At 39.9% G+C, this 15,661-nt stretch overlaps 1 protein-coding gene across 16 annotated transcripts in view; it reads right to left on the bottom strand.

Annotated features, from left to right (window-relative positions):
• WDR20 (WD repeat domain 20) overlaps positions 1–8,017 on the bottom strand; it is a 47,120-nt gene extending 39,103 nt beyond the window's left edge. For all 16 annotated transcript variants that reach the window (XR_012623342.1, XR_012623343.1, XR_012623344.1 and 13 more), the window contains exon 1: positions 7,722–8,017. Coding sequence is in view for 7 of the 16 variants with exons in the window: in XM_074825128.1 (XP_074681229.1) it covers positions 7,722–7,985 (264 nt within the window). In the remaining 9 variants the exon portion in view is untranslated. The remainder of the gene's footprint in view (positions 1–7,721) is intronic.
• Between the last annotated feature and the right edge of the window lie 7,644 nt (positions 8,018–15,661).

Genomic DNA, 15,661 nt, shown 5'->3' with positions numbered 1-15,661 from the left:
TTGAGGCATCTTCGATCTACGTTGTAACTATTAACAGTTAACTATTTAACTGTTTTAGACTGTCAGGTGTCAAAGCATAATGCAAACTCCTTGTAATTTAAGCACACAGCACAACACTTCTGTAAATATTCTGACAAAACTGGCCCACAAAACTCACTACAGACACCTAAGTGTTTGTTACAAACAACCATTATTTGTCAATCTGCAAATAAGTGCCACAAGTAATGGTTTTACACTGATTTAAATTCCCCCAACTGAATTCATGTAAGTGCAATATTACTACAAATACACTTCAATACAAAACAAACAAAAAATTATACCTGCAGTGGCAAAAAAAGTCCAACCAACCACACACACACAAATTCACTGCCTGTAAAATACTGCATACCAATTTGGGGGTTTGGCCAACATAGCCTAGCATTCCCTCTCAAACATGCCAGCCAAACAGGCAGCCATAGATAAATGAACTATTACTCAGAGAGCAATCCTTCAGAGGATATACTGCAATAGCTTACTGAAGTCAAACAGTTGTGATAAAGGCTTGAAGCACAGACTGGGGGAAGTAAAAGCACTACAGACTAATGCCACTACCTACAACTCAGAAGTAGCCCCCAGATAATAATCATCTTGCAAGCTCAGTCAAGTGCAGATATTTCGTTCTCTTTCACAGCAAGAAACATTTAACAGTGTAACAGTGTCATTTTAAAGCAGCCTTTTAGTCTTTAAATCAGCTTTTTAGTCTTTCTTCTTACTCAAGCCAGTCCTAGTTGCTCTATAAGCCTCACAACAAAGTTAAACACTTAAATCTACCTATACTCCTGTAATCGACATTAACACTCCACTATTTCCTTCTGAAGTGTTATTGAAAGAAAGGGATTACAAAAAAACCCACCCTTCAGAAAAGCTCTACAGGAACATTTTGTAACATATCTGGTCAGTCCTTAGTACAGCCTAGCTAGAATTAAGAAAGAAAACATCTATCTACATCATAAAACTCGAGGTGGTAAGTACATCCATCCATTAAACACTTGAAACATGTTTCCAAGAGACTTTCAAATACCTTCACAAGCACAGATCAACAGGTAAAGTACTACTGATCTAGCCACAATGCTTTCACAGAACTGGTGAATCCAGTCCCAACATAACAACTATTATCTACAAAATAGAGAATAAAAAAACTCAGCAGGAAATTAAGGGATTTCTTGAATAAAAGAAGTCTACAACACCCTTTTAAAGAGGGATAAAATAGATTTAGTGTCACATCCAGCACACTTGAGAAATATGGACTACGCAAATTCCTCCAGCACAGAAAAAGACTATCTCCCCAGTTTCAGGATGGCATCAGATACCATTAAGAAAAGTTCTGCAGTCTTTACTGTGGTACTTCCATTAGTCACCTTTGCCTGTCATCTCTCTGACAATAAGAGTGATGTTTGATTCTGGTATAAATAAATATTTAAGCGCAGAACACTTTGTAGTAGAATTTGACAGTCATAGTAGTAAACCCTTCCTTGGTATCAAAACCACTGTCAGACTGTAAGCAACCAGAAAATGGGAAAAAAGCATACAAAGCAAACTTGCCAAAAGCACCAAACAAATCTAATTGTCTTCAGAGAGTAACTGGACTAAAGAAGGTCAGCAGCAAACTCAATGTGTGGTTTTAAAATTCTATGAGATGTGTACTCTCATCCATTAATGAAAGCATCAAATTTGTGAATGACATCAAGATTGGATCTTTTCAGTATGCAGCAAAGAATTGGAAATAAAACCACTCTCTAATAAACTTAATAGAATAAAATTCAATGAAAACACTACACAGCATTTATAAACAACCAGGAAAAAAAAAAAAAGCAAGAAAGTCAACATTATTCAATACATTAGTGAGAATATTAGAAGACAGACACAGCAGGCAATAATAATTCTCCCTTACTCTGCACTGAAGTCACAGTGGAAGCACTGTATCTAGTTTAGGTACCACAAATGCAAGCTAATAAAAGCCAATCTAAAGGAGAGCAATCAAACATTTGGAACTCATGATCTGAGAAGAAAGGTTAAAAGAAATAGATTTATTTACCTTGGGAAAAATGAGGACAAAATAACAAGTTTTCAAATATGTAAAAGTCAAAGGCAATAGTCAACTGTTCTCGATGTCCACAGTAAGTAACACCATTCAGCCTGGTTTCTTTTTCCTTGAACAAGAAGTTTAGTTAGATATTGGGGGCGGGGGTGGGGGGAGGTGTGGAGAAAACTAAGCACCAAAACAAGTTATTTAGAGGCTGTGGAATTCCTGTTACTGCAAGTTTAAGAACTCGTCATGAAGATGTAGGTATTCTTCCCTCTTCTTCAGAGCAAGTGTATCTTCAAAGATCCTTACAAATCTCAGCATTTTTATAGCTCATATATGCTATTAAAATGTACATCTTTTTTGGAGGCCTGACACAGCTTGGTGATCTCTAAATATACAGTAATATAAACTCACCGTCCCACCACATCTTGCAAAAATTTTCCGTTTTTCTCCACAGATTCCAGCTTCCAACCCAGAGCTGTCTTGCACTACTCTTCCCAAAACAAAATATTAAGCACAGTGACAAATACCACCCATTATCACTGTTGTTGCAACAAGATCCTAGATGAACAGTCTACAGAATGGATGTCACCACCAAGCATAACACTTCTCAACCAGACAAAGACTCCAGTATCAAGCCAGACACAAAAAAGGTAATTTAGAGAACTGCAAAGGAAGGAAACCTACATATCATCAGTATTTTTACTGATAACCAGGGACCACCAATATGTTAAGTCTTAATAAAAGAAGTTGAGATATGAGATTACTTTCATCTTAGTAGAAATATAATTACTTCTAAGCCACTTGCTCAACATAAGGTTAAAAAGACAGTCCAGAGATTCTGGCCTCCATGCCTCCACCAACCTGAGCTTATCACCTACATATGTCTCTACTCCAACACCATTACAACATACTTTAATATTCTATAGTTATTGACAGACTGCTGTTTTAGGTAGCTTCAGGAAAAAAGCAGAACTAAAGACAAAGCTTCTTTTCATGAGAAAGAGGTTCCAAAAAAATGAAACAACCAATGTTAGGAAAAAGTCTGCCACATGTTAAACAAAGACAGTGGTAGCCAGAATTCAAATACAATGCAAAAAGTTTAACATAACGTAATAAGCTAAACTACGTATTCAAATTTTATAACTTCCCAATATGTTACATAAAAACTAAGACTGTGCACCATGCAATGCTATTGCCAATATGTACCTGTATATGACTGTATTGCAGTGACAGCTGCAGACTAACTTGCCCAGAAACCTTTATAATATATGGAGAATAAACACAGTTATCACACACAAAATTTCTTAAAGGAAAAATGCACTAGCTTCCTAGTAGAAAGGGAAACAGATTTGACAGTTAATGTCAGCAGCAATCTAGAAAGCCTTGTTTTGTCAGCCATTCCTAAGGCATGGAAGATGAGATAGCGCTCTCCTTTTTCCAGTCTAATGAATCAACTAATAAATCATTTTGCAAAGCTAGCCACAAACCATATTTAAGTACCTCAAGACTGTCTCCTAAGCAAGAATCAAGTAACAGCCCTCACTCCTGATTTGGGGCTGCACGAAAAGGCAACCATCAATGCATCATAGTTTGAGCAATAATTTTTGAATTATTACTTTATAACCCTACTCCATGAAGAAGCAAACACCTAAAATAATAACAAAGGCTTCCTGTAACACCTATAACTCTCTTAACCAAAATTAAGTCAACAATCCCCTAAGAACAGATCACTCTGAGTCTGACTTAAGCCTGAAGTAAATGCTTTATTGAGGAGACGCCTCATAAGGCAGTGGATTCGGTGTGACAGCCCAGGCCATTGAAGGGCGTAGCTTTGTTCCCTCTGCCCTCCAACCCTTTCTTTGCTCTCACTGTGCCTGCTAACATCCAACCTCAAAATGAGACAGTTCAACTTACCAAATCAAGCGAAAATCTGCTCAGAAAAACAGCAAGTACTTTGCTGCTGGTTTAGCAAGCTGAACTAGCTCAACCAGAGGTTAAGTACTGCCAAAGACAGCAAGGAAATAGGAGCACTCTGCCAAGAGGATACTATACTGCTAGACCATCATTTTCAGCTGCCACTAGATTAGTTGAGTTCATGAAAACTTACCCCTTCTGTTTAACAAGAGATCACCGTAGACATCTAACCTTAAAGCCAAAGTTAAGGACTGAAAGGGAAAGCCCATTGACAGTGCAGTTGAGAATAATTACATACTTACATAAGTAATGCAACCACAGCTCATGCCATAACAGCTTAATTTCTCCTTACTAAACTATAGGTTCATTTCTTTTTTCAGTGGATCCAAATCAGAAAGCAGCAGTTTTCTAGAAGCCTGCATTGCCTTATTAACACAAAGAGAGCTGCAGAAGTTTAATTATAAAAACAAGAATGCACTGGCTCATAATTGATATGCTTTCTATGACATGGAAAACAAGGCAACATATTTGATGGTAATGGTAAGGTTTAGGGGTAACACGGAAACATGAAACAGTAAAAGCTCAGCTTCCTTTTTAAAGAGGTGAAGAACAAAGTTGGGAGAAAATACCTTTTTGTTTTAAAAAGTCACTAACGACAGCTTGAAATGCTGTCCAAAACTCATCTCTACCAAACCATTATCATTGTCTATTAGTATTCCAACTCCCACACCACCCTTCTGGACACCAGACATAACTTTTCAACCAAGTTTCTTGGAAGAAGGATCAAGGTTAAAGAAACATGCCTGGAAACATTTTTTCTTTATATAGGTTAAATATCCTAAACAGAACACATGTATTAGCTTAAAAAGATAACTTACAAACTACATGTCACAGATGCAACATGTTTAGGATTTAAGGGAAACTAAAAGAAGAAAACTTAGCATCACTGATTTCAAGAAATATCCTTTCAAGTGGTATCTTTGACTTAATACTACATTATTTATTCTTAAGTGTCATTCATGGCTTAAGTGTGACTCTTACTTGATGTGTATTGATCTGCAATGGATTACCAATGCAAGAATTATCTCAGTATCTAACAGACAGAGTTACTTAAAATAAAGTCCTGGTGGTTCTTTCACTCATTTTAGTAAAAATATAGCATTTCCTTAGCGAGAAAAGAAGCAGACCTTAAAAAAAGACTTAAAAAGACAAAATCATAGCAACCCAATATACACACACAGCACAGCTTCACTAAACTCAACTCATACTCTAATATTCTAATAGGACTTAGCCAAAATGAAAATTATAGTCTTAAAGTAATTAAGGAAATTTTTTAAAAGGATACTTAGATAGTCATGAACTAACAGTTAAAACTGAAGTTATTAGCATCTGTATTACACAGAGGATCACAAATAGGTTGGTCTTCAACAGATGGAAGTCCCTCACCCCCTCCAGCCCTCAAGAACAGGAAGATACGCAGAGTTTGATAGCTTGTCCAGTTTAAGGCAGAATTACATTGTCAGTTAATTAATAATAGCTTGCTCTCCTTTTTATGATAGCCACAAGATATAACTTTTGATTTTGAAAAGCTCAAATAGTCAGTTGAAAGACTATCAGCCTGTTCTTATGTCAACTTTGTACATAGACAAAACAATGACTTCCAATTGAATAGTTTCAAAACAAATTCCAAAGAAGCAAGTATTACAAGTTTAAGACATACCATCTTCCCCATTCTCATTTAAAGTATTTTCTTTATGTGTGTTTCAATCTATTTCAGCTTTCTCTAGCTTCACGTTACTAAAGTTAATGTATAGAATATAGACTGTATTTTAAATCCATACTGTAAAAGGTAATTGAATTCTGTTCTAACAATGCATATGTTTTATGCTACTTAGAGAAAAAAGTATTTAACACTGTAACAGGTACACCTCAAAGCTCACAAGTTAACAATCTGACAAACAAAAATTTTCTCAGTTACTGTATATCACACCAGCAGCTTTTAGCATCTAAAAAAAAATTAAAATACTCAGATCAAAGCAATTTTTATAATTTGAAAGTTATCCAGTTCCTTAATTTCAATGAAGTTCCAGGCCTTAGACTATTATTTTTCAGAAGTGTGGCAAGAGATGACTAAGACAACTTGCAAGAATCACATGTACCATTACTAAAGTACATGAAGGCCTGCTCTGTAATCTGAGGGAATTCTGCAGTTACTTCATATGGAAAAAACGAATATAAAATATCAGAATCCAAACATGCTAATAATTTAGGATACAGATTTTCAGAGATATTGCCACCCACAATACCTTGTAAATAGTAAAGATAGCAACTGCTTATAAATAGCAAATACTGTTTGATACAAAGCACTCATATCATACTTAAAAAAACTATTGTCCAAGTATTATTTAAAACATAACTAGATTATTAAAATTCTTGAAAAGGTGAAACTAAAATCCATACACACGCTCTTCCACATAATTATATAGGACATATCAGATCTATTAAGTCACAGTCAACAGATATCCATGTAGGCTTTATTCTCCAGTTGGTGCTTACATTTCATACAGAGGAGGAGTGATATGGGCACTAGCTTAGGACATAGTAGATTCAGGTATAATTTCTTGCTCATCTACAAGCTTCCTGCACAGCCCTGCATCTGTCACTAGTTCTCTGCACCTTCATCCCACACTGAATGATGGGCTAACAGCAGGAAGATTTCAAGGTACTCACATTATGGCAGCTGAATCCCAAGCATGTAAAATAACGAATACCCAGCTTTTTGAAACATGAAATAGAAAGCTGACAATAATTATATCTGTCTTTACCTATATTAGGAGTGACACATGTTCACTCTATGACAAATTCTGAATCCTTCTCTAAATCCCATAAAATCAAGGACAACAAGTAGAAAGGGTCTGTTCATAAATATGGTGACCTCAGAGACCAAATGCATGCACTGTTAGTCCTGCAACAAATAATGACAAGTAAGGAGTCTCTCTCAAGTGCATCAATGGTTCTTTCCTGTAAAAGCAGCTTTCTCCATGTTAATTATCTGACATTTAAAACTCAGCTCATTGCACTGCTCCCATTTAGAAACAATCCTAAAATCAGTCCATATTTCAAAGTCACGACAAAGGCCTAAAATTATAGTGAATACTGCAGCCATTCAGTCAAAGCTGGAAAGATCCTGGAAGCAGGGATTTGACACCACCATAATCACAACAGGCATTAGTGTCCAGCAAACTCAGACCTGAAGCAGCAGGTGAAGGAGGCCCAGGGTTGCCTTGCCAATGGCAAGCCAACCCTCACTCCTGCATGCCAAGGAGGGCCCAAGCAATCGCATCCCTTCGAAGGCCCCCCCACAAACACCTACCGTTGGTGACACCGTATCTGACGTAGCCCACTAGCACAGAGCCAGCGCCGGTCCCTCACAGAGCCCTCCAGCCCAGGCCTACGCTCCCCCATCCCTAACCGCTACCCCACAGGCCAGTTAATCGGGAGAGCGGCTGAAGCCTCAGCCACAACTGGGCCGCAACCGAAAAGCTGCCAGTCCCAAGGCCGCCGGAGGGGGAAACGACGAAGGAGAGGCGGCCCGGCGGGGCGGCCTCTGCCCCCCGCCCACGGCGCAGCCCCCCGCGGCGGGGCTCCCACACCCCACTGGCAGCCGGCGGACCTTCGGCGGGCGGCCGGCACGGAACCCCCGCCACTCCCCCCCAGCCCAGCGGCCGAGCCCCGGTACCTTGCGGACCCCCTTGTAGATGTAGAAGTAGAGCTCCCGGCCCACATTGAAGCAGAGCCGGTCCCCGTTGCCGCTCTGGTCGTTGACGTTGACGAAGGAAACACGGACCGGGTTGGAGCCCTGCGAGTTGAAGGGCACCCGGTTAGGCCGGCTGTACTCCGAGTGGCTCAGCAGCTTGTACAGCCCCTCCCGGGTGGTGAACTGGGTCTTAATCTCGTTCATCTCCTTCCCTCCTCCCTCCGCCGCCATCTTGGAAAGGAGCATTCATCCTGCCCCAGTGCCCGGATGTAGCGCCACTGCGCAACCGCCGCCGCCACCGGCGCTCGCGCAGCCCTGCGCGGAGGCGGCCACGCAAACGGCGTAAGGGGGCGGAGCGGCGGCGCCTGTTTACTGCGCGTCTGCGCACGCGCGGGGTTGCCTGCCCTTGGGCGGGCCCTGGCGGGGAGGGGCGGGGCCTGCGGCCGGGGGGCGGGGCGCCGGGAGGGTGGTGGCCGCGGCTGCGAGGCGGGGGACGGGGGAGGTTGATCAACATGGAGGCGGAGTGCAGTGGGCAGAGCTGCAGGGCGGGAGCTGCGGGGAACGGGGTGGGAAGGGGGTCGTGCTCCGGCTGGTTGGTGTGAGGAGAGGCTTTTCGGGCCCATAGAGTCAGAGGTGTCAGTGTGCGCTGAGGCAGCGCCGTTTGTAGGGGTGGTGGCGCCCAGGTGAGAGCCTCTGTCATGGAGCAGACAAAATGGGGTGCCACCGCCCTGTGGCGACGTTCATGGGCTCGTTTGCCTTGGTCCTGGCCAGCTTTGTCCACAGGTTATTGCCAGCGCACCTGCCAGCTCCCGAAAGCCTGCTCAGATGGGGTTGCTAAACTCTGCGGGGCGGGTCCCATGGGTAGATCAGTTCCGAGACGGCAAATACAAGCGTGCAGCGCGTCAAGGCTACGCTGCCCCTGAAGGAGAGAGTTCCACCGTCCCTCCAGCTCTGCACCAGCCTCTAAACTACCAGCTGCACGCAGAGCCAGGCTGGGGAGTTGACCTGAAATGTTAACCTGAAAAACTGGTTGTCAGGTAACTCATTTCATTGTTCTGATCATCATGCAACTATACAACTAGCTGTGTTGCACGGTGAACCAGATCAATGTCAGAAGGAAGTGGCACAGGGTTGGAAAAGATTGTTTTCACTGGGCAGGGAGGCAGGACTGTTTCTTTTGGCAGGTGTTTCAGCTTAAAGAGTTTGTCTAACTACAGCCTCATGATTAACTCAAGCTGATCTAAGACTGATCTCCAACTGCAAAAAGGGGCTTTGACTGCTCCTCTATCTTCAGGTACATATTTCCATTACCTCCCTTGCATCAGTTCTAGTAATGATGCAACCAAAGGTTGAGTCAGATCCACTTGAAAACTAATCCACGCAACGAAATGATGGGTTCTCAGGTAAGCAAACTGTTGATCAGCAACTAGGCTGATCCAACTCATCACAGAATTGCTAGAGCCAAAATAAGGAAGGAGTTGGGAATGTGCAACTAGGGGAAGATAAGCAGCAGAGAGTTAGATCATCTTATATTAATAAAAAACACTTTCAAGGTATAGTCTCATGCTGTAGCTGTGTTGCTCTAATGTGGCTGCAGCCGAAGGTTGTGACTATCTGTTGCTGCTGCTTCCTTCACCAGCAGCAGTGCTCATCTGACCTCATGAGAGTCATTTCTGAAAGATAAATGGATAGAGAATTAAACTCCCTGCCAATGCAAAATGAATAGGGCTAAATGAAAAACACTGACTATGTAAGGGAGAGGACAGGAATGCACAGCAGAGCCAGAGGGAAGCAGGACCTCCCTTTCTTTCCACTAGGTCAGCTCAACCACAGAAGTCCACTCAGACTCCAGGATGTTAAAGGGATTTAGTTTCAAATCAATTTAGTTCAAAGAGATTTAGTTTGCAGCTAAACACTATCTTGCTGCTGACCATCAAAATATTAGTACAAGGTAGCTGAGAGACATGAAACAGCCGAAGATCTCTGAGTTAACTCATGCAGAATAGAGTATGTATCTGAGTGAATATCTGAACAAGTACAGATAATCAGACTTCCAAAAGGCCATGTATTGAACCTTGCTTGAAATTCTTAAGATAAAGCCAGTCATTAATGACCAATAGGTCTTGTCAGTTTCTCAGCCAACCCTGCCAGATGGTATTGATGACATCCTAAAAGTACATAAAGTGTGTGAGCAGACCTGCAATTAGTCTAAGAATTTTGCCTAAGAGTGGTTATTTCATGTGGAAATTTCATGAATGGACTTCCAGAAAGAAGGTCAGAATGTTTTCAGTCACCAAAAGAAAAGCAGGAAATGCAAAGATCTCTAAATAATAATAATATTCAAAACAGACAAAGATTTAACACACACACACAAAAGTGTTGCTCCAAGCATGCATACTCAGTATGTCTTATTACTTACACACTACAACTTCGGATAGATCACTGAGCAACAAAGCAGGAAACTTTGGTAGAGGGACCGTGTGGAATACAAATCATACTGAAACCACAGCAGGCCAGCTGTCACTGATGGAATAAGTGTGATCCAAAGAATAAACAAAGTTAACAAGTACCTGGTTATCAGCAGTACATGATGGTGCAGAAAGTCAAAGAATTGATGTAGTGTTTAACATTTACCAAGAAACATCAATAAAAGCTGCTGCGAGATTCCACAGAGCATCCAAGACAAATACTCATTTGAAAAACACAGCTGCAAGTCACAAGAACACTATTGTACAGCCCTGTCAACAATACTCATCAAATACTTGGTTAAAGAATGGGAAACAAGAGGTTACAGAGATAAGCCTTATGAAAAAATTCTCTGTACCACTTGTAAATTCTTCTGTTTCAAGCTAACCAAAGCTGTTAGTTCTGAAATAATCCCATGAGGACACCCCTAGATGCGTTGTTTTGTATGCACCACACAACCAATAAATAGAGGTCAGTCAGAATCACTGCTGTGTTGTGCCTTTACTTCTTGCAAATGTTTTGGCAAGTTGGAAAACAGACATGAGCAAAATTCATAACATTAATGAAATAGTGTGGTCCTTTGAGATTGATTTATGCAGGGCATAAATTGATGCTGCAACTTTTCAGAACGTAGTATTAATAGTGCTTTTTCTGGCCATGAGGAAACTGCAGCCTCAAAACTTATGCAATACAAGTACAGTTACCAACAAAACTTTTCTATGCTTCAATTTGAATGCCATCTCTTACTTCCCAAAAAGTGCAACAACTAATACTAGTGATGTTTTTACCAGCTCTTCTGAGCCAACAAAAAAAAAAAAAAAGAGGACGGTGTCTACACCCATATTCCATCATGCAAACAGTATCTATTCTAGCTGCACTGCCTGCAGATTATGAGGCAGGAATCAGGAGACCATCTCTCATCTCTGCAGTGCCTGTCAACGACAGTAGGTCTGTCAAGTCTTATTTGGACTTCTGATGCCAAAGCCAATTTAGGCATTTAGTGTGTGACTGGCTTAAGAGTCAAAAGAGTCAAAAGCTCTGCAATGTGTCAAATTTTAACAAATTATGAACATGTGTGAATTACTAACAGACAGAGGTATATAGAGAGATGTAAGCACTACATATGAACTAGTCAAAAGATTGATGCTGTTGAGTATGAAAAGTTCCATTTAATATGGGGAGAAGAAAAAGAATTACAGTGTTGGAAAAATGCTTCCAATTACTTACATGGGCTTTAAAGTATGTCTAACTTGCTTTCATCATGAGAAAATATAGTTCATGACCTAGTTTCATAGCTCTTTATTTACATTAAGAATCTCTACATACATTTAACACTAAATACACGAGGTAATGCATTATGATATGTATTGCAAATTGAAAGGGAGTTATCATGTAAGTTTTTGCTATGCTAGAATACATTGTGTGGTTTTTGTACTCTCATCCCTTCTCAAGCATAAGAGCATGTGAAACATTTTGTTTTCATAGTTGGCAGGTTTTATTACTTAAAAATAAATGGATATTTTAAAAACAGACATGTGAATTGAAGAAGGCAGGGTAAAAGAAATCTGCTTTGCAGTTGAGATTGGATGACAGTGAACTCTGTTGTGTCTTTGGAAGACTTCGTTTTGCTGTTTGCAATCAGCTCTCTGTAAATTGTCTCCTGAACAGACTACCTTACCTCCACAGTGAAGACTGCTGTTCTTGTCAACAACAGTTCTTATCTTGAAGCCGTAGCTGTCCTGGAAATTATGTTCTCTGAAGGCAAGACTGAGATAATGAATTTTAAATTAAATTCTGTGGAAGGCCAGAGAGATTGGTTTGATATGCCTACAAATACCTTGTGTTTCTAAGATGTGCTACAGCATTATGTACTTCTCAAAACTCCCTAAATATGGAATACATCTTATCCGTACATGCAGTATTCCTGTAATCCAGCTGAGGAATGATAAACCTGTGAATAAGTAAGGTCTGATTGTTGGCCAGCAGCAATGACTGAGTTTCTTACAAAACTGGAATTTCTAGACAGTGATGCTTATCAGTGCTGCAGTGTGAGAATGTAGTGCCATCAAGAAGGCCAAGAACACTCCTAAACTGCAGTCTGCAATAGACTCGTGTGTTTGTAACTTAAGCAACAAAAGATTCAGCATATAAATGCTTTAAAATTATTTTCTCTTCCATCAGAATCACCTATTTCATTCAGCTGGTATTCAGCTGGGAAGCTTGTGGTTATCATGTTATGATAATACATGGTTATTGATAGGTGTTGCAGGTCAGCCAAGCAACCTGTAGCTGGTGTGAGCAACAGTCATCCATGCAAGAAAAATGGATGCCATTGCATGATTTAAGACTCCCTAAGCAGAACAGGAAATAAGGAAAGCTGAGAAAGGTGTCCTTGGGAAGAACAGACTGTAACAGCCAAGGAAAGAGAAGCATTACCAGCCTGAAACAGAGAAGTTCTAAAAGGTGACCAGAATCAAGAGCCTGTGAACATTTTGCACTTAAGAGATGTATATACATGGATGTCTTAAATTTATCCTAGGTTCCTCAGTCTCCCCCAGGCCATCTACCTAACTGATGCTGAGATCCTTCTCTGTTGCTTTGGTGTATTTCTCAAAGAGGGACTGAAAACTTGCTAGCAAATTCTACATTCCGTTATCACCTTTCTCACATGAGACAATATTATCTCAAACGTTGCAGAGAGCTTCAGAAGGAGAATGGCTTTCTGCTTTCTGTCCAGTCATAGGAGGAGATTCTCCATCAGTGTCATAAGTATAATTTCAGTTCTATGGCTGGAATGACTTTCTCCAAATTGCTTTAGATGAAGCAGTGAAGTTTTAGATAGATGATCTTCTAATGGGACTTTTTATGAGCTTTTCTATAAGCTTAGAGAAGCACAGGAGCTTTGGATACTGCATAGCACAAGCTGTTCGTTCAGCACTAGTTGAATCATTGCACATTTAAAGAAAGGAGACTTATTTCTCTAAATAATGTGCTGGCTTCATTATGGTCATTATTATGGTCATGCTCATGACTTTCGTTTGCAAGTCAGGAAGGGTATAAGTTAATTCACAAGGCTTCGCCATCCATCTGGTGTCCAGAACTTACTCATACCTAGGAGCTGGAAGACTGGTGACTGGAACTGTGTAACTGTTTAGACCAAACTTCCCAGTACAATTTTTCCATCCAAGTAGGATAATTTTTTTTATGACAGGGCTTTTGTCATCTGTAAGACAAAGAGAGGTTGGCTGAGGAGAATGGGGATTTATTGCTATGATGCATGTATTCTTATGTAATTATCATATGTACCTTATAATTTTATCACACAAAAAATTTAATCCATCATAAAAAATTATCAGCACTCAGGCTTTCAGCAGTCTAAGTGCCTGTCCAACTAGAATTCTGACTTCCTCAACGCCTAATGAGGCTTGTTCAGTTTCTCTCCATTCTTTTTCTCTTGCTGCATATATAAAGCAAGTGACCAAGTGCTAGGTATAACATAATTTATGTAATTTCCAAATAACTGTTCAGTTGGTTGAGTTAAATGCCATCTGATGTCTATTTGTTCACTGTTATGTTTATTTTCATAAGTCGGATAACATGCTAAAACCAAATATAGGGTAGACACATACTAAACCTTAATTTATTTTCACCTCCTTTGACAGTAATAATGATAGAATTGCTTATTAAAGACATGGTAGATTATAGAGAACGTCAGTCTGACATCTTTCACAGGCAATTACTTTCAATTTTCAAATACTAACTTTCCAATTCAATGATTTCACCCAGACAAGGACATTTGATAGATGCACTGGCATGCAGGGATTTACTTTTTTTCTAAAATCAGCTAACTAAAACTTTAATGCAATGTCTAAATATGTTCAGAGCCTCTACATGAAACTAAATCCGGGAGATGGACTTAGACAGAATCAGTCTCTGTGTCAGTGTACTGTACCATATGAAAAAGGAAAGCCATACACATTTATAAACTTAAACTGATTTTTACGACTTGTATTTGTATTTTTATTTAAACATAGTAAAAAGCATTATATCTAGGAACTGAAGACAACATATACCATTCCATTTTTATATACGTGGTTTTATAGTTGTTTAGAGACTTAAACGTTTTTTTAAATAAGCAAGCTTCATCTAATCTACAGATTTCCTGAAACAGGTATTGGTTTGTGGGGTGGTGGTGAATGGTTGAATAGTTAAATATATCATTCATAGAAAATTATTGAACCAAAGTATCTACTATAAATAATGGACTCATTGAGGGACTTAAAAAAAACCCAAATGACTTTTAGAAGGTTAAAACTCCTATGTCATATATACAAATATATATTTCTCTCCCTACCTATATATACTTGTTCAGTATGACTTCTATAGAGAATATTTATATTTGCTGTATTAGCCCCATCTGGTGAATTGTAACAGCATTGCAAACTAGACAGACTTCATGCTGAACTCTCATGTCCCAGCTCTTAGATGGGTAGTAGAGCATATGCAGAGACACATATTCCTCCCTTTGCCCACTGTAGCAATAGCACAAGCACCAAGGAGGGATCCTCATTAGTATATTAATAACAGAGTTTCTAAGCTTCTCTTTTGGTTTAGTGACTTAATCTTACAAGTTAGGGCTCTACCGTCTTCATTTGCATTCAGAAACATGAACAGTCCATTAATGCACTTTAGCCACCCCCTCATTCACAAGTAGAGATATCTTCCTTTTCTGTTCTTCCATGCTGTTTGAGCTAAGGCCGTGTGAGACAGGATGGAACCAGTTGCTCCTGTAGAAAGTTTAGCTTTATGAGTCTGTCTGAGAGAGGGCTGTGGTCTACTTTGTGTAATTGCAAAGGGATGTCACCCATCAATGAGTTCATTTCAGAGCAGGAACATAATCATGAGCAGCTTGCTCTAGGTGGCCCTGCTTGAGCAGAGGGGTTGGACGAGATGAATTCCAGAGGTTCCGTTCAACCTCGGTCACTCTGTGATTCTGTAAGTTTACCCTTAACATTATAATTTCTATTTCTGCAATATCAATATGTCGACACTCTTTTGAGTAGGTAGCATTTTACTTATCTTCTGTAAAAATAAAAAATTATAAACGCTCTTTTGAAGGATCAGGATTGTAGTTTCTAAACAACAAATGAGGAGGCTGCTTGCCTCTAATATATGGGTTAGCAAACCCAGTCAGCCTTTGATATGTGGTATGTCAGAATAATGCACTCTCAGCACCTGTCTTGACTTGCTCCATGTCTAAGGAGTCTTGTTCAGTTTCTCTCTACTCTCCTATTCCTGCTGCATGTCTAAACCAAGTGATGGGCTGATTTTTTTAAAAAGTGCAGTTTGAAGGTTACTTACATAGAGAAAATCCTGCAGAAAGATGAGTGATGACAGTGATTCTTTTACTGCCAGACTTAGCTGATGAAAATCAGTTGCTCTGCTAAGGTAAGCTG

The sequence above is a fragment of the Strix aluco genome, chromosome 4 (genome assembly GCF_031877795.1).
Source record: "Strix aluco isolate bStrAlu1 chromosome 4, bStrAlu1.hap1, whole genome shotgun sequence".
NCBI lineage: Eukaryota > Metazoa > Chordata > Aves > Strigiformes > Strigidae > Strix > Strix aluco.
Note: the sequence above shows the minus strand (reverse complement) of the source record. Positions and strands in the feature narration are given on the sequence as shown.